The sequence below is a fragment of the Scardinius erythrophthalmus genome (assembly GCF_964197995.2).
Source record: "Scardinius erythrophthalmus genome assembly, chromosome: 20".
Classification (NCBI taxonomy): Eukaryota; Metazoa; Chordata; class Actinopteri; order Cypriniformes; family Leuciscidae; genus Scardinius; species Scardinius erythrophthalmus.
The window spans coordinates 28,629,867-28,648,140 of record NC_138240.1 but is presented as its reverse complement, the minus strand read 5'-3'; the positions used below and the strand labels follow the sequence as shown (position 1 = coordinate 28,648,140).

The 18,274-nt window shown below is 36.6% G+C and overlaps 1 protein-coding gene across 3 annotated transcripts in view; it reads right to left on the bottom strand.

Moving 5' to 3' along the window:
* ogg1 (8-oxoguanine DNA glycosylase) overlaps positions 1–17,355 on the bottom strand; it is a 56,494-nt gene extending 39,139 nt beyond the window's left edge. The window contains exons 1-8 of one of the 3 annotated variants that reach the window (XM_081349590.1): positions 17,326–17,355; positions 13,915–14,067; positions 12,381–12,739; positions 7,527–7,706; positions 4,248–4,426; positions 3,620–3,767; positions 3,410–3,459; positions 3,173–3,317 (exon numbers count right to left, since the gene is read on the bottom strand). In XM_081349590.1, the coding sequence (XP_081205716.1) occupies positions 3,173–3,317; positions 3,410–3,459; positions 3,620–3,767; positions 4,248–4,426; positions 7,527–7,706; positions 12,381–12,739; positions 13,915–14,024 (1,171 nt within the window). In that variant the 5' untranslated portion in view covers positions 14,025–14,067; positions 17,326–17,355. Of the gene's footprint in view, positions 1–3,172; positions 3,318–3,409; positions 3,460–3,619; positions 3,768–4,247; positions 4,427–7,526; positions 7,707–12,380; positions 12,740–13,914; positions 14,071–16,996 lie in introns of all 3 variants that reach the window. The other 2 variants (XM_081349591.1, XM_081349589.1) reach the window with 2 other exon arrangements.
* Positions 17,356–18,274: the final 919 nt, after the last annotated feature.

Below are 18,274 nucleotides of genomic sequence, written 5' to 3'. Positions count from 1 at the left end.
ATTCCCACCAGGCATAAACCACAGCCAACCTGGATGACATAATTTACATTAATGATAGGACGTGGCATATGTGACACACGAGGGCAGTTCTGAGGTCGCTGCCCATGGAGGGACTCACAGCAAACTTAAGAAACTGCCCAATTGGATTAGAGGAAGTACAGAATCTGGGTTTACACACGGATCATGGGCAGGTGCGACTGGGACCTCAGACTGGGATTTGGGACCTGAGTTGTCCCAGGTGGTGGAAGAATGTCTGGCCTGAGTAAGGCAGTGGGAGTATGTGGCAAGGGGGCATGGTTTTGTTGCAGAAAGAGAGCAAGATTGCAAGAAAATATTTTTTTTCAGAGAAGCTTTTGTTAAATAAAAACTTTAAAGTGTTGCACAGCAGCTCTTTGACCCGAACGCCTTCTTTTCCTGGACCAGAAAACGTGAAGCGTCACATATGCATTCAGGCCCAGGGGCACATTAACGCATGGGCTTCCATGGGCTGAAGCCTAGAGGCCTACAGGCTGCACGAAAATTATATTTTTCAAATAATTATTTTTATATATGGGAGTTTATAGCAGTGACAATCGCATTCTATAAACGAACACACACCACCTGTGTTTTTTCAGGACTCGCAACTGTATTTTCGTCATATCCTTGCTGTGTAAACGGAACAGGATTAGACAACTCCTTTTTTGTAACGTCATACAGTGCCACTGAGAGCCGCTCCGCGTTGAATGCGGATTCAGTAACTTGCATGTGGATATAATCTGCGTCTCAAATTTGCTCGCGCTTTTAGAGCAGTTTGCAACCACCAAATTGGCCACATTTATGCCAAGCTATTGTTTTAATTTATGGTGTCTAGGTCATACCTGTAAATGTGCATTTCAGCCAGTAAAGTTTTGATGCCATTTTTTTATTATTGCCTCTGTATAATGCCTTTAATAATGTAGAGTTTATAAGTGCAGCTCTGCTTTATGTAACCGCTATACCTTCTGGCAAAGAGTGAATTTGCATATTTGAATTTGATGTCCTGAAAGCCTTTATGGCAAGGGTCGGCAACAGACGGCCCGCCAGCAATATTTTCTGGCCCGCCGGATTATTTTGGAAGTCCGTTTTTTTTTTTTTTTTTTTTTTTTTTTTTAATCAGCCTATTTTTATTTTACAATAACGGTTTACAAATAGGGCCCCGTGTATCATTCATTCAATCGTTTTTTCAAATTAATTTTGATGTTTCTACGCAAGTTCAGCAGACATTGAGGTTCGGGTTTGTTCCAATCAGAGCATGTGAATATTCCGCTCCGCTCGCTCATTCCGCAGGGTCGCTCGAATGATCTGCTGGTACCAAAATATGTGGAATAATACAATTTTTTTTTCTAGTCGACTAGTAGTTGTTCATTTAAGCCATTCGTGGACAAATCGCCCCTTTATATTAATTTAATTACTTAGGCTATATGATAATGAGCGTTTAATATAGCCGCACTCAAGCTCACGACCGCATGCATAAAGCTTGCCACAAAGAACCGGTAAAAGTAATGATTAATGTGTCTAAAATAGCAAGGAGACAATTAATTATTTATTAATAAATTGGTGTTTTATGTGTCGCTGCAAAGATGAAGTTGACGAAGCGGACTCATGAACGCCAGAGAGAAATGCACATTTAATATGGATTACATATTCAGAGAGTATAACAGTATATTAGTCAGTCAAGTTTATTGTCGGACTGTAAGCGAATGAGGCATGATTGCTATTCACACCTTAATTAAAATGGCTGTAATCTGTTACCACAATAGTACTTGATCTGTTTAAAATGATTTCATTGATATATGCCTAAGATGTTAAATTAAAAATCTAAATAAAAAATTGTCTAATCCAGTAATTCATTTTTTCTATTTTTGTTCTGAGCACACAATCAGAAAACCCGTCGTTATTTGTTTTTTCATTTTAGGTCAGGAAATAAATAATGGAAAAACAAGTCGTTGAAAAAACGATTGAACGAATGCTACACAGACCCATCATATTCCACGATTATATACCTACTGCGGGCGCAAAACAGACAAAGAAACACCAGAACAACCATTTTTGTAGCAAATTTTAATGTCGTCTTTCGTCTTTTAAATCGGAAATAAACACAAAGTTGCTTGACAAAAGATTGGATAGCCTATACTAGGCTAATTCAAAAGAGGGGTAATTATTGGACGAATAAAACGTAATCGGTTTTGATGAGGAAAAAAAAACCTATACGAGAAAAAAAAAAAACTATACGAGTGCGGATTCGAATTCAGAACCTCTGACACGCTGGGCGAAAATTCTACCACTGATCCATTAAAATACCTGTTGGACAAACAGCCGGATCTATATATTTATTCACACGAAAATTCTGACAACACAGCCTTTATTAAGCTACATCTTATTAAACAACAAATGTAGCCTACTATTTAAATCGATTGCTGGACATCGTGATGTTATTGTACATATATCTGATTTAGCATTGTAACAACCCCCACCCCACCCACTTTTTAAAACAAAGTTGCCACTGTCCATAGGCCTGCTCCCGTGTAGCTGGCCCCACATCTACTGGCTAAAAAAAATATTGGCCCGCGGCCAAAGTTACTTGCCCACCCCTGCTTTATGGGATAAGAGTGAAGGAGAGACAGGAAACAACAAAGGAGAAGACTTGGGCACATGATCAAGAAAGGACCAAGCCGGTAATTGAACTTGGGTCACCTGTAAGGCTATGATGCTATGGCTTCAACAAAATAGAAAAATTCAGGCAAATTCAGAATTTTATTATTTTTAAAAACTATACTTATCAAACTATATTTATCAAAATTTATATTTTATCTGTTTCTTAAAAAAAAATTAAAAAAAGATTGATTTTGAATTTATGTTTCTCAAATGCAGTTTTACAACAAACAACAACAAAACCTTCAGTGTTGAACTGCACATGTATTATACACAGTGGAAAATATTGTTCCTTCCTTGAAATTACCAATCAAACTGAGTGGGTTGTAATGCTGATAATTAATTCATTGTATGTGTATATGTATATGTATATGTTTATGTATATGTATAGTAGATTTTCAAAAGATGCATCCTATCCCCACTTAAAAAAAAAAAAAAAACATACACACGTCTGAGTTGATGATAAATGTTTTCATTTGATTTTATGACCTCTGATGCTTACTGCCTTTTTCTCTTTTCTGTTCTTCTTTATATCCGTCATATCTTCTCTTTTTCATCTTGTTCTTTAGCTCAGTTTTCTCACCTTTCATTACAGGAACCTCTTCTCTCAGCTTCTGAAACTTCTTTAGATCAGCACAAAAAAGTACCTGAGACACAAAAAGAAACAATAAAGAGGTCATCAATGTGAAAAAAATATATAAATATTATGATCCAATGAAAGTTGTACAGTATTACTCACAGACTGTGCCCAGCCAGCATAGGGACCCCAGTTTTTTCTAAAAAAGTCACCTAGAAAAAGAGAATAAAAAATATACCTCATTTACTTTACTTTTAAAGTAGATTTTTACTACTACTTTTTTTGAGACAACGCGAGTTTGTCAGTTTAAAACTCACAGGCACAACTTGACTGTTGTGTGGTTGCCAGGCAGAGTATATTATAGGTACTAACCAATCTCTTTGTAGACTCTATCAGTCAAGGTCCTCTGGCTGTTACCGGCAGCAAAGTTGTAGTCACGTTTGGCGATCTGCCACACATGTGTGTCCACAGGAAGAGCCTCAAACTTGTCCAGTGACATCAGACATACACAGTCAGCCACCTGATCCCAAGCAAACATATATTTCAGATGTAACACAGATGTTTACAGATATGATAAATCTATGCGTTTAACAGCTAGAACGATCAGGACAGTTCGGCTGAAATAAAATAAAAGCCCTCATGTAAAGGGAACTATGCCAGTAGAGGTAATAAAGGAGCATATGGTAGAAGCATACCCTATGCAAATGTGTTGCATTGTATTGCAAGCATGTGTCCCATTGTACATGTACTGTACTTGATAACAATGGAGTTAATCAAAAGTTTGAATATATTAATATTAATCAAGTAGCTTTAAGCACTGACAATTTACCTAACTTTAACTTCAGCTTTAGACTGCCATAATAGTAATTGACCTGGAAGAGAAAATCCTCCATAGAAGATGGAACTTCATGGTATCACGGTAGTTGCGTTGCAATTGCGAGGGTAAAAGTGTATGCATTCATGTACTGCTATGCAAAGAGTATTTTTAACAAATAATTACTTTGAGACCAACTCCAGGAAGAGTTCTCAGTGCATCTCTGGCCTGCAGGTAGGGGGCTCTGCGGAGCGACTGGAGCCAGTCAGGGCCATGAGAGTTCACAATGATTTGTGAGCTCTGCTGCAGGAAACGAGCACGGTAGCCAAAACCCAAGTCTCGCAAACGCATCTCCACACTAGGGTCTGTCACAGATATACAAACAAACATTCAAATATTAAGCATTATCCTTTTCAGAGCTTGTTTAATTTTGCATTGTGTTGTGTCAATGATTTTGGTTTTTAAACACATTTACTCTTATTAGTCTGTCTGGAATATATGATTGTGATGGTCAATATTGGCATTCAGCAGCCAAATAGTTTTGCATAAGAATGCTAAACTATATAAATAACTGTTGTCACAGGCAACCCATTTCTTACATATGTGCTATTTTCACATCTCATATAAGTCTATGATCTTTCTTCTCAAAAAATTGAATTATTTGAATTATTTCACCCAATTTCTTGAACAGATTTAATTGAGCTTTTTATTCATATATAAACATTAAATCAACATAGATACACAGAGCACATCAAATATGGTAAAAGGATACTCAACGGTACATGCTCGATGTGCGAGAACAAACCTCATTGGTTCTTGTGGAAGCTCAAATGTGCTTGCATTACACATGAGAATAAACCTTGTGCATCAAGCAAGCACATTTGAGTTTCTATTTATCATATTTGATGTGCTATCTACAGTATGAGCGTTGATCAATGTTTTATATTGTGAACAAAAGCCTAAATCATATAAAGTGATCAAACTTTCCCAATTCATATGGATTACGTTTTCTTGCATTTTATTAACTTTTTGAAGTTTTGGGTGAATGTACTTTTAATGAAGGGACATAATTTTCCTTAACAAAAGCCTAGGGTGAATTTGTATGTGAACTAACCATTAAACTCAAATCAACATTTCATGTCTATTCTTTTAATTATTTGGTATGTACCAGGGTCAGAAATTAACAAGATATTGTGGCAAAAATGTCACTAACTAAAATTACTGCAGATATTTAAAATATGCCCTTTTTTTGAGAAAGCAATGGCTGGTAAATTCTGTAACCCCATTTCGCCATTTCTCCTCAGACGAATGTCTGAACTAAATCACAGATCAGCTTGAATGGGTGTTGTACCAGCGCTCTTTAAATGAAACAAATACATGCTTTAAACACTGCAATACTTCATATGTGAGAGACCTGACAAACATCTATCCTTCAAGTTTTTATTATATTGATATTTGAAATATAATTTGTTTAACTGAAAAGTGTCACTAAATGTTAACATGCAAATGCATATTTTACTGTATAGCTATATGTAAAAGTACCAGAGTCGTCATGGATGATGAGTTTGGTTGAAATTAATTAAATATGTTTAATGGGTTAAATTAGCTCAATTAAGGACTTAATTCCATTTTGTCGGCTGCTTCATTCTGTTCTGTGCAATTTAGTAAGAGTAAACGGCTAAGTATAATTTATTTATAAATTGAATCTATATAAGACACTTCAATTGTTGTATGGTAGAATTTGGTGGTAGCTCAAAAGGTATGAAATAGGAGTCCATTAGCTCCTCTGCAGACACCATTGTGAAGTTTCACTGCAAATATCTGTATTTGATGTCTAAGAGGCGAGTGGTGTTATGTAGATAATATGAAATAAATACAAACATGAAGAAAGCACCCCAACAACTTAAAACAGTGATTATAAAAAACTACTTAAAACAGAAAACTAACTTAGAGACCAGTGAAACATTCTTGAGTGTTTATATTGTACATTATTTAAAGCTACTTTTGCATTTCATATTGATTTGAGTTTATTAGTAACAGCCATAATTGTTTTGATCACTGACAAAATGATTGTGTGAAAAAAACAAAACATTGCATGACAGTAGAGTGCTAGTATAGCTACCTGTAAGCATATAAATGCAGCAGTTAGAGTTCTTACCAGAACCAGGGAGTATGACCATATTAGCCCGGTTCTGTCAACACTGCATTGGCTCCCTATTAAACATCGTATACATTTTTAAATATTGCTGATCACTTACAAAGCACTAAATGGTTTAGCTCCGCAGTACTTGAGCGAGATCTTAACGCATTATAGTCCTTCACGTCTATTGCGATCTCAAAATTCCGGCCAGTTGATCATACCTAGAATATCAAAATCGACTGCTGGCGGTAGATCCTTTTCCTATTTAGCACCAAAACTTTGGAACAATCTTCCTAACATTGTCCGGGAAGCAGACACACTCTGTCAGTTCAAATCTAGACAAAAAACACATCTCTTTGAACTAGCATACACATAACACATTATAGACTTTTATAATTCAATGTTAGGCTGCATAGATTAGGTCAGCCGGAACCGGGAACACTTCCCATAAATCCTGATGTACTTGTTACATCATAAGAAGGATGGTGTCTACGCTAATATTAGTCTCTCTGTTTATCCGAGGTTTACCGCAGTCCGCCGTATCCAGGCCGTATCCAGATCTGATGAAGGACCTGCGCCTGCTTCCCTTCCCTTTACTTCAGTACAGATAAAACGTTGTCGGGATAATTCCGGTCGTGTGGCTACGCAGACGCGACAAAAAAATTCTGTATTATACATTTTTAAGGTCAGACAAGTAGTTTATTGAGGGATGATTTGTAAAGAAGGACTACACGCCTGCGCACATATATATTCAAACGCGCATACCTTTGGACTGAACACGTAATGTGCATGTGCGCGATGTCTGCGTTTTCGCAGGTTTGCGTTTTTGAGTTTTGCGCAGAGATAACGGATAATCGTTTGCACCTTCTAACCTTTTTCAGGGAGTGCGTTCTTGAAACACCTGGCACCAGGTTTTGTGTGGATGGGCGGCCGGAGCACGTTAAGGATTTTCCTGTTAGAACGGTGTTGTGTTAGAGGTCCCTACATTAATAACTAATGATCTTCGCAACGGAAGTGAATCAATCAATCAAAACTAACTTTAACTGGACAATAACTTTATCCTAGAGCTTTGGTAAAGCCTTAAGGTAATTTCCTATTATCTCTGTAAAGCTGCTTAACAATCCATATTGTTAAAAGCGCTATATAAATGAAGGTGACTTGAATTGATTTGACTTGTAAGAGTTGGTTTTATTTAATGCCATGTCAGCATCTAAGGCTATTTTCATGGCAAAAATTAAATTACAAAAATACAAATATCATATAAATACAATAAAACATAGTTCATATTAAGTCATATTATAAAAATTTTTTTTTTTTAATTCTACCTGTAAGATCTTGCAGAGGGGGGAAATCATGATAGGCCACATCATCAATCTTGCAGAGGAGAGTCCCGAGTGTCTGACACAGTCTGTCAACCATGCCCTGAATCCGTGAAATGTGATTATTAGAGCTACAGATGAATGAGAAAAGACACTCCACGGGATCTTGACGTAACAAACGCACTCCTGAGATATTCAAAAAGAGAGACACATCCACACACACATTAAAAAGGATTTTTTTTAAATTAAGAACCACTGTTCAAAAGACAGCACTCAGTAGATTTTAGTTTATGTTGCACTTGCTAATATGTCAGTCGTCGTGGATCTATAGACACAAAGTTTGTTTCGTCAAAAAAGTGACTAGTATTAGGCTGGTCATGTGATTTCAACATGTCTGGCCTATGAAGCAACCTGCTTCCTGTAAAATAAATCAGCTTTTATTAGGCTACTTAAACTATCAGTCAAAAGTTTTAGAATTTTTTTTTTCTGAAATAAATCTCTTATGCTGACAAAGGCTCAGTTTATTTGATCAAAAATACAGTAAAAACAGTAATATTGTGAAATATTACAATTTAAGATAACTATTTTTAATTTGAATATATTGTAAAATGAGATTGTTTTTCCTGTGCTGAATTTTCAGCAACCATTACTCCCGGTTTCAGTGTCACATGATCCTTCAGAAATCATTCTAATATACTTATATTTAGTGCTCAAGAAACATTTCTTAATATTATCAATGTTAAAAATAGTTGTTAGAATAGATAGAGATATGTTAATCGATACAAATATGATATGTGTAAATTATCTTTAAACTGAAAAATTACGTGTACACCTTGAAATGAGAAGAAAATACTGTGATTGTTACCCTCAAGTTGTTTGAAAACATACAATAACCAACTGGTTTCAAAGTGTCTGGCAATGCACCATAAAAGTATAAAACTAGTCCATGAATTATTTTTACATCTTAAAAGGTACACTATGTAACTTTTTTCCCTTCTAACGGTTAAAAACAAAACTGCATGCATTTTGTTTGTGCTTCGGCTCTGCGTGACTGTGTGGAGATGAATTTAGTTATCTTACTGCTCATAAATCATTGCCTTAAAACTTGCCTTAAAGGGATAGTTCACCCAACATGAAAATTCTGTCATTAATTACTCACCCTTATGTCGTTCCAAACCCGTAAGACTTTCATTCATCTTCGGAGAGCTAGCAACTTCCACTTTGATGCTTCAAAAAGTTTTAAAAAGAGATCGTAAAACTAATCCATATTAATCAAGTGGTTTAGTCCAAATTTTCTGAAGAGACTCGATTGCTTTATACGATGAACAGATTGAATTTAGGCTTTTATTCACATATAAACATTCATCAACTCACACATCAGTTGTGGTAAACGGAAGCTCAAGCATATTTGCTTCACGTGCAAGAACCAATGAGGTTTATTCTCATGTGTTACGCATAACGTTTGAGCTTCTGCAAGAACCAATGAGATTACTTTGTTCTCACGCGTCAAGCAGGTTCGGTTGAGCTTTTGTTTATGTACGCTGATCAAAGTTTAAATGTGAATAAAAGTCTAAATTATCTGTTCATTATATAAAGAGGGTCTCTTCAGAAAAATTGGACTAAACTACTCAATTCATATGGATTAGTTTTACAATCTCTTTATTAACTTTTTTTGGGGGAAAAAGCTAATTTACTTTGCACACACTCCAAAGGATGAGGACTCAGGGTCGATTTGATAAGGTAAAACTGACACCATTGTTACTGTTCGTATCACTCTTTATTAGGGGTATGCGATATATATCATCTGCGATAATATCGTAATTGTTGTTTTAACAATGTGCAATCTGACATTATCGACTATATCCCTCACACACACACACACACTCACACACAGAGAGAGTGCACACAATCTACGTGATGTAGTCTAGTTAGTAGATTAGACTAGTGTGCGTTTTGAGTGCACGCTTTCACTGCGTGATTTAGTCTAATTTATATAATTGAATATAGTTAATAAATATCACACGAAGAGTGCAGTTTTTCTCCAGATATCAGCATGATAACAAATGTGATATTGAATAAACTTTTGTTTAATAAACAAGAAGTTAATATTAAGTGACTTACATTTTAGACACCATATTGCCTGTTTTTGCTCTATTTCGCCAACCAAAATAGCTCAAAACAAAGCCACAGCACTGTAATCGCGTCTCTGAGCAACACACGCCTGTGTTTCCTTACTGAATGAATCAGCTTTTTAATTAATCAGTTGAATAGGTAACACTTTACAATAAGGTTTATTAGTTAACATTAGTTAATTAATTAACATGAACTAACCATGAGTAATACATTTGTTACTGTATTTATTAATCTGTTAACAAAAAATTCAGCTGTTCATTGTTTGTTCATGTTAGTTCACAGTGCATTAACTAATACAACTTTTGATTTTAAGAATGTATTAGTTAATGTAGAAATTAACATTAACAAAGATAAATAAATGCTGTAGAAGTATTGTTCATTATTAGTTCATGTTAACTAAAGTAGTTAACTAATGTTAACTAATGAACCTTATTGTAAAGCTTTACCGTTGAATCAATTACTAAGATGGATGTCAAATGCTTCCTGAATTATCAGCCGTTTGAATGAATCGGTTGAATCTCAATGACTCACTCATTAACGGTGACTTGCTGCCACATTGGCTAGTACTGTCACATGCCTGTCCTGTCTTGTGCTGCACATGGGTGTTTTGTTATTTTGGGCCATGTGCTCGTGTCTATTGTCTAGCCCCTCCCATCTTGTTATCTGATTGGTTCGTTCTGTCACGGAATAGTTGAATATGAGACGAGGATTCAAATGCAGAGGAAATTTATTAGACACTGGCAGACAAGATACAAAAACTCCGGTAGCAAGCAGGAAGGAAACACCAGGAACAGGTAACTTGGACAACGAACCAGCCCAAGACTACAAACACAAGTGGCGCTTTTCCACTGCATGGTACGGCTCGGTTCGGCTCGGTACGGTTCGACTCGGCGCGGAACAGTTCGGCTCGCTTCGCTTTTCCACTGGTACGACTCGACTCGGTACGGCACGGTTCGGTTCGCTTTAGCTCGGTTGCTTTTCCACTGCAGTTAGTACCGCTTCAAAGTGGGTGGGACTGATCGTTATAGTTGCCGTCTTTACTGCAAAGACATCATCATATTAAATGCGAATTTTTCATTCCGTGTTACCCCATCCGCTCCTCGGCAACCAATGAGAGGAAAGTACGCACCTCGTCCACTGACCACGATTCAGCCATTTCTTTTTTTGAAGTTTATACTCTTTTAAAACAAGTAAAACAAGTACTTTTAAAACAAGTGCTACAGCGTTGGCTGTTGTCTACTGGCTATTTAAATCTAGCGGGTTTAGTGTCTCGTGTCGTAAATACAATGACGCTGGTAGTGATGTTTCTGTCTGACCAATCAGTAATCTGCAGTGTTTTCACGTCACATTTTAGTATCGGTACGGTACGCTTGGAACCTCAACAGAGGTGGTACCATTTAAAGCGAGCCGAAGCGAGCCGTACCGTACCGTACCATGCAGTGGAAATGCGCCATAAGTGAGCCGTACCGAACCGAGCCGTACCATACCATGCAGTGGAAAAGCGCCAAAGCGTGCCGTACCGTACCATGCAGTGGAAAAGCGCCAAAGGAGGCTAAATAGGGGAACAAACAAAGGAGGGTAACGAGACAGACAGGTGGGACAAATAAACCAATAATCAGATAACAAGATGGGAGGGGCTAGACAATAGACACGAGCACATGGCCCAAAATAACAAAACACCCATGTGCAGCACAAGACAGGACAGGCATGTGACAAGTACTGGCAGTTTTAATTTCACATTTAAAGTATCTTTTCATGTTTTAAATAATTTCAAATATAAATTATGTTTAAAACATCAAAACATTATTTATGCATTTGTAGCTTATTACATGTAGCATTATTACATGTAGCAGGTTATTAATTTGTCACCTCTGAGCTGCAATGAACAGTCGGTGTAAATGCATCTAAATGCCAGTTCTGTTTCTCCTCTCCATTGCCCAAGATGGATTTTGTTGATACTTATTTAATTTGATTGGTAACAGCCCTATTGTGTCTTATAATTATAATTAAATTTGATTAAATTTATGAAATTGACACAAAAGATGATACATGCATATAATTAGGTTTAAAAAATGGATTTAAAAAAGGTAAAAATGTCCATAAAAGGTAAATACTAGGGATTCAACGAAATATAAGCCACTGAAAATTATCGGCCAAAAATGGCGTTTTTGGCCAAAAGAGAAAAAAGGCCGAAAATATGGCACACCGCCCCTCCTCTCAGTGTACAGCATGTTTTATAACTTTGCAAGCAGCTCCGCTTCCAAAGATGCACAGCTTTGAAGCAACTGCTCGGTATTTCGTTCCATGTGTGCGCTGCGCTCTCTTCTGTTGCTCACGGCCCAAACGCTCCACTCATGCACTCACGATTACCGTAAAAGCAAAGGCCACTCAAATAATGTACCGAAATGAAATTTCTCTGGACTTGTTTGTGGTAAAGGCGGTATAGCCGTTCACTGATCCACTCCCTGCTCTGCTCACAGGACTACATAGAACTCACATGCTGACGGTATAAGTGCAGTTCATATGGGGGGGGTTGGGGTCGGACATGTGTTTGCAGGGGGACCTCGCAGATTTGCACTACGCCACTGATTCTTTCAGTATATGGAAAAGAGCATCACGAAAATTCAGCATAACTGCATTTGTGTTGAAGAGGAAATCACATGACATGAGAAAATTATAACAGAATTTTCATTTTTGGGTGAACTATTCCGTTAGTTAGATATGTACCTGTAAAGATGTTAGCTGTATGCTTAAAGTGTGGATCTGCGGTGCTCCAGTTCCTGTAGAGATCCACTAATTTTACACCTAACTGGAAATAGTCCCTCAGAAGTTCCTCCTCTTTGATGTCAGGTTCTGACATAACTGTGCATATTCCCACCTCTTCCTGCTTCATGTCAATCATTCTTTTTGACCTCTTCCCCAATAACTGCTCCTCCTCTTCCACTTTTTGTTTCTGTCTGTTTTCTGTTCCTGGATTTTTTTGATGATTGTAAACATAGTACCATAATGTATCCTCTGTTTGAGTAAGCGTCCACACTTTTCCCCGCATTACTCCCGTCCAGTGACCATCTGCAGTCTCACGCCATCTAAAAAGATAGACAATCATGAACAATTGAACACAGATATTCATACGCTTAAAGAAACTTTTTTTAATTTTAAGGCATTGTACAGAATTAAATATTACTTTACTTACAGGGTGCTATACAGTACAGGCCAAAAGTTTGGAAACATTACTATTTTTTATGTTTTTGAAAGAAGTTTCTTCTGCTCATCAAGCCTGCATTTATTTGATCAAAAATACAGAAAAAAATAATAATATTGTGATATATTACTACAATTTAAAATAATTGGTTTTCAATTTATTATACTTTAAATTATCATTTATTTCTGTGATGCAAAGCTGAATTTTCAGGATCATTACTCCAATCTTCAGTGTCACATGTGACATCCAGTCTATCACATGATCCTTTAGAAATCATTCTAATATTCTGATTTATTATGAGTGTTGGAAACAGTTCTGCTGCCTAATATATTTGACGAATAAAAGTAAAAATTCTTTTTTTTTCCTTTTTATTCATCAAAGTATTCTAAAAAAGTATCAGAGGTTATGAAAAAAATATTAAGCAGCAGAACTGTTTCCAACTTTGATAATGAATCATCATATTAGAATGATTTCTAAAGGATCATGTGATAGACTGGAGTAATGATCCTGAAAATTCAGCTTTGCATCACAGAAATAAATTATAATTTAAAGTATAATAAATTGAAAACAAATTATTTTAAATTGCAATAATATATCACGATATTACATTTTTTTCTGCTTTTTTTTTTTTTAAATAAATGCAGGCTTGATGAGCAGAAGAAACTTCTTTCAAAAACATTAAAAATAGTAATGTTTCCAAACGTTTGGCCTGTACTGTATATGGTATGCTGCTTACTGTACAGCCCATATTTACATATCAGTACCTACTCAGTATTTAGCAGCTTGGTGGAAATGTTGTTAATTATATGTGTCTTGGTAGGCCAGTCAAAACACAATTTACACAGACATCTTAAAGGTACAGTATAAAAACAGCATGCTTAGGGTGAGAGACGGTGTGAAATAAAAGAAAATAAGATTGGCTTGGGTATGAGAAACAATGACTAACATTATAAATGGACTGCAGGGAGTAAATAAAATGCTACAAAAGCATAGAATGTGACCCTTTTAAAAGAAATGTTTCTTTTGAAGAGAGCAATGAAACAGTAGAATATAGTTTACCTGAAGGTCTGACCACATCCCAGAGTGAAATCCAGCCGAAGCTCTGACTGTGGACATGTGAGTGACCGCCACGCCTTACAACCCACAGAGAGCAGAGCATGCTGGGACATTATGTAGCTTTGATCCTTACACCATCAGGACATATCAAGTCAGCTACTGTGATAACAAAATAGAAATAATTATAACAACAATTCAAGGAAAGAATAAAATAGACTGAAACAAATTAAAACATGCTATGAAAATACACATTTGGTTTGCACAGAAGAAAAGTTTAAATAAATGAGGTCTGTAGCGCACAAAGAGACACCCTGTACTTAATACATCTTGTGCACGCTGTATAGCCTATATTCTATACGACAGAAGTAACAGGAACAACTATTTTTCACAGAAATAAATAAGTATACTTCAGTACAACATTTTTTGCAGTCTATTGGGCAGAAAATGTTGCCAGCTAATCACTGTGTTCTATGGACAAGGGGCGCACTTTGTTTGTTTTTCCCTCAATTCGTATTGTTACCTATTGGAATGTATACAATAAATTGCTTAAATACATGAATTCCAAGGACTGGTATCTGAGATACAAATCGAAACCCGTCCTACTAAGCTCTAGTAAACGAGGTGATTGGTTTATCCTGATCAGCCCTGAAAAGATAGACTCGCAACGCCGTCTTGATGTTTCAGCATCAGCAGAGCAGGGGCCCGTTCTTCGTACGTTGCTTAAAACATCCGAGATCAAATGAGACATCCAAGATGACATCATCGTGCTAATCATGATCTGGCTAACTCGGTTCTTCGAACACACTTGCCGGATATGATTAGTATAGCTGGTTTGAGTCATCTGAGATAATTGCGCGTTCATGCGCTGGTTAAAAGGGGATATGTATCGATAGTAGAAACATTGATCAGCAACGCTGCTATTGGCTGCTCAGCGTGGGCGTGGGCGTGGCCAAAGAGCGCGCTCAGTTTTTCTCCTTAGCAGAGCAAGAACAAATAGTCAAAGTTTATTCGGAATTTTAATGTTTAATTAAAACGCCAGGGAACACCTCAAAGTCTGCAAAAGCCAGGAGAGAGGGCTGGCAAAAAGTAGCAGACAATTTAAATCCGTAAGAAGTGGCCATGTTAGATGTTTTTATCACTTATTAGCCTATATTTTTGTATTTTAATAATTGCATAATTACTTTGTTCATTGTAATGTCAGAGTCACCACACTAGAACATGGGAACAAATAAAAGTGAAGTACAAAAATATTCTACATAATGGTATTTTTTGTTATAGTCTCTTTTATAAAAGGCACTGTTAAATAAATGGTTGTCTGATTATAAAAGCAACCAAGAAAAAGGCTGAGAAAAGAAAAGATCTTAGTAGCCTACACTGTAAAATAATTTTAGCTGCATTAAATGAAGGCCATATAGTCATTTCAACTGTTAAATCTTGAGTAATGATGAATTGCTTTGACTTGTGAAAGTGAAAACTGATAAACTTATGTTAATGTAAAAATATTAACACTTGTATCTGTTCCCAAGAAAGTGGTGGCTGAAATATGTGCAGTAAGTGGACATTTTCTAACTTTCCAAAATAAATAAAGTATAAGACTTTATAATGTCCATTTGTTTCCATTGCACTGGACAGTGAATAAACCCTCTCAGATAACTGTCATATGGAGGAACTACTGCAAGTGCATAAATAACTTTACTTAATTTATACTTGTATGCTTTATGGCTGCAATATAAGTTGCAGGATTCCACATCTGAAAGGCCTACAGAAGAGTCTGCACAGACAGAGGAGACATAGGCCTACAGGTGGGCAGTGTAGAGCCAACTTTTCCTTTTTATTTGTTGCATGAGGCATGTGTCTAATATCTCTTGTTGCAGGCACTTGACCACTGGCTTTTCTTTACAAAGAACAACTGAAATAAAACTCAAGGAACTAAGCATATTTGTATTTTATTAAACATTTAATGAAAAGTGTGTTTTTTTGGCAATGTTGTGTAATATGGCACATGCAACAATGTCACAGGCCCTGTCAGGTGTGCAACCCTCAAGAGTTTTCAGACACTGAAATCTTCCCTTTAGTTAGCCAAAGTTCATTTCATTGTGTGCCTTTGTCCTGGCAAGAGCTGCATTGTAACTGGTTTGGGTCAATGGGGTCATAAAACACCTGTCTGCAGGCAGGAACATGTCATAATCACCTATGAAAAAATGCAGTTCTGTTAGGATCAGCATAAGTGAATGTAATACAGTGAGCTTGATATTTAATTGTGGAACTTTCCTTACCACTTTCAAATAATGTGCATAAATGTGAATCTCTGAAAATGCTTAAGTCATGCACAGATCCTGGCCATTTTGCTTTCACATTTGTGATATGGAAGATTTTAGTCAATTGCCTTCTTTTTTTTTTATATAATATTACTAATCTGGAATATTAAGAATCACAATAGTAACTGGGCGGCACATTTACATTGTGAACCCCCTTTCGGTTCACATAATCCCCTTATTGAGGCCTTGATGGCAGTCTATAGCCTATAGTCTACCAATCACGTTAGTGAAGCCTGAGTGACATATACTGTAATCGGCATGGACCATGGTCATGATTGCATGATCTTCATAAAAAATTATGACAGCCTAAAAAAAAAAAAAAAAAAAAAAATCCTTTAAAAAAAATGCTTTACAACATTGGGTCTTAAGTGGCTTGGAAATTCCACACAAAAAAAAAACTAAAACTGTTTCTTAAACCTAAAAGCGCCAGGTAAACTCCGAATGACACGACAGACAGCACTTTCCATCAAGTTCTCCGCATCTCCAATAGTGTAAAGGAAAGAGCCACTCGCAAATAATCTTAGGGCAATGCAAACAGTTTGTGCTGTAGTTAAAGCCCGACTCCGACAAGTCGAAAATAAATGTGCGTTTCCAACAAATTAATAATGTAAACGACAATCTCACGAGTCACGAGAAAAAATATATATCTCAGAGAGTGCACTATCGCGCTGCGCTGGACTTCCCGTATCAGCTCCGCTTATGAAGCCGCAGTCTAATCCTGATAACATGAAATAAGCCTGCTCCCGAGCAGGTTTAAGATTGCGCACCTGTTGCTATGACAGCAAGTCCAGGATGAGCGTCGAAGAACCAAACAATCCAAGATCATGCCAAATCCCCAACAATCAAATCCAGCTAAGTGAGTTAGCGACGTACGAAGAACGGGCCCCAGATTTAAAGTCGAGCCTCCAATGTTAACAACAACAACAAAACTTAACGCTGCTTTGCGAAGGAGGCAAGAGAGCGTTTTTCAGATGTGTTTTTATAAACATATTTTCACTTAATGAACTGACAGCCCATCGGCTAATCTTCAACATTGTATTTATCTTCTTTTTCTGATTGAATTTTATGACAGATTGAACACCATTCGGCGCATTACCTTCTTCTTCTTCTTCTTCTTCTTCTTCTTCTTCTTCTTGTTTCTGGCCGCTCACTCCTTAAGAGTATTACCGCCACCTACTGTACAGCCTACATGGGTGATGCATCTGTATATTCCTTTTATATACATTCATCCTTCCCTCTTCTCTCCTTTTATTTGTGGATGTAATGCCTCACCCACCTCTGCTGGTGCTGCGTGTTCAGCTCCTCCAACTTCTGCCCTGGGCTCCTCAACCTTTAAGGTTCCCCATACATTATATCATTATACACAATCCCCATACATTATATCATATGCTCTAATCCTGTATTCTTTAAAAAGGTTTTGCCAAACAGCCCCATATCTCTGAGAATCTCTCAGTCCCTTTCCCAAGAGGTCCGTGACATTTATTGGTCTATCCTTTATAGTATTAAATAAACTACTTCGTTGATCGTCATATTTATTACATTTAAAAAATACATGCTCTACTGTTTCTAAAATATCACATTCATCATACCATTTTCATGCTTCCCCATTATTGCAAGTGTTGAATTTAATCCTGGGTGTCCTAATCTTAATCTTGAGATCATTACTTCTTCCTTTCTGTACCTTCCATAACACTGTTCTTTTCCTACAAATTTTTCAATATTATAATATCATCTCCCTGTGCTACTATTTTCGCACCTTTGTTGCCATTTATTTACTAGTTTATTTTTAATCACTGATTTTTCCTCACTTCTCCCCAGTGGTACTTTTATATACACTAATTTTTCTTTAATGCCTTTTTTTTGCTTATTTATCAGCAGTTTCATTTCCTACTATCCCAATGTGTAGCGGCATCCAACAGAAGTACACTATTATACCCTCAGTTTTCAATCTGTACAATAATGTATATATTTCCATCATTAAATCTTATCTGTAGACATTATCATTTTAAGAGCTGACGATGAATCTGAACAGATCACAGTCCTAA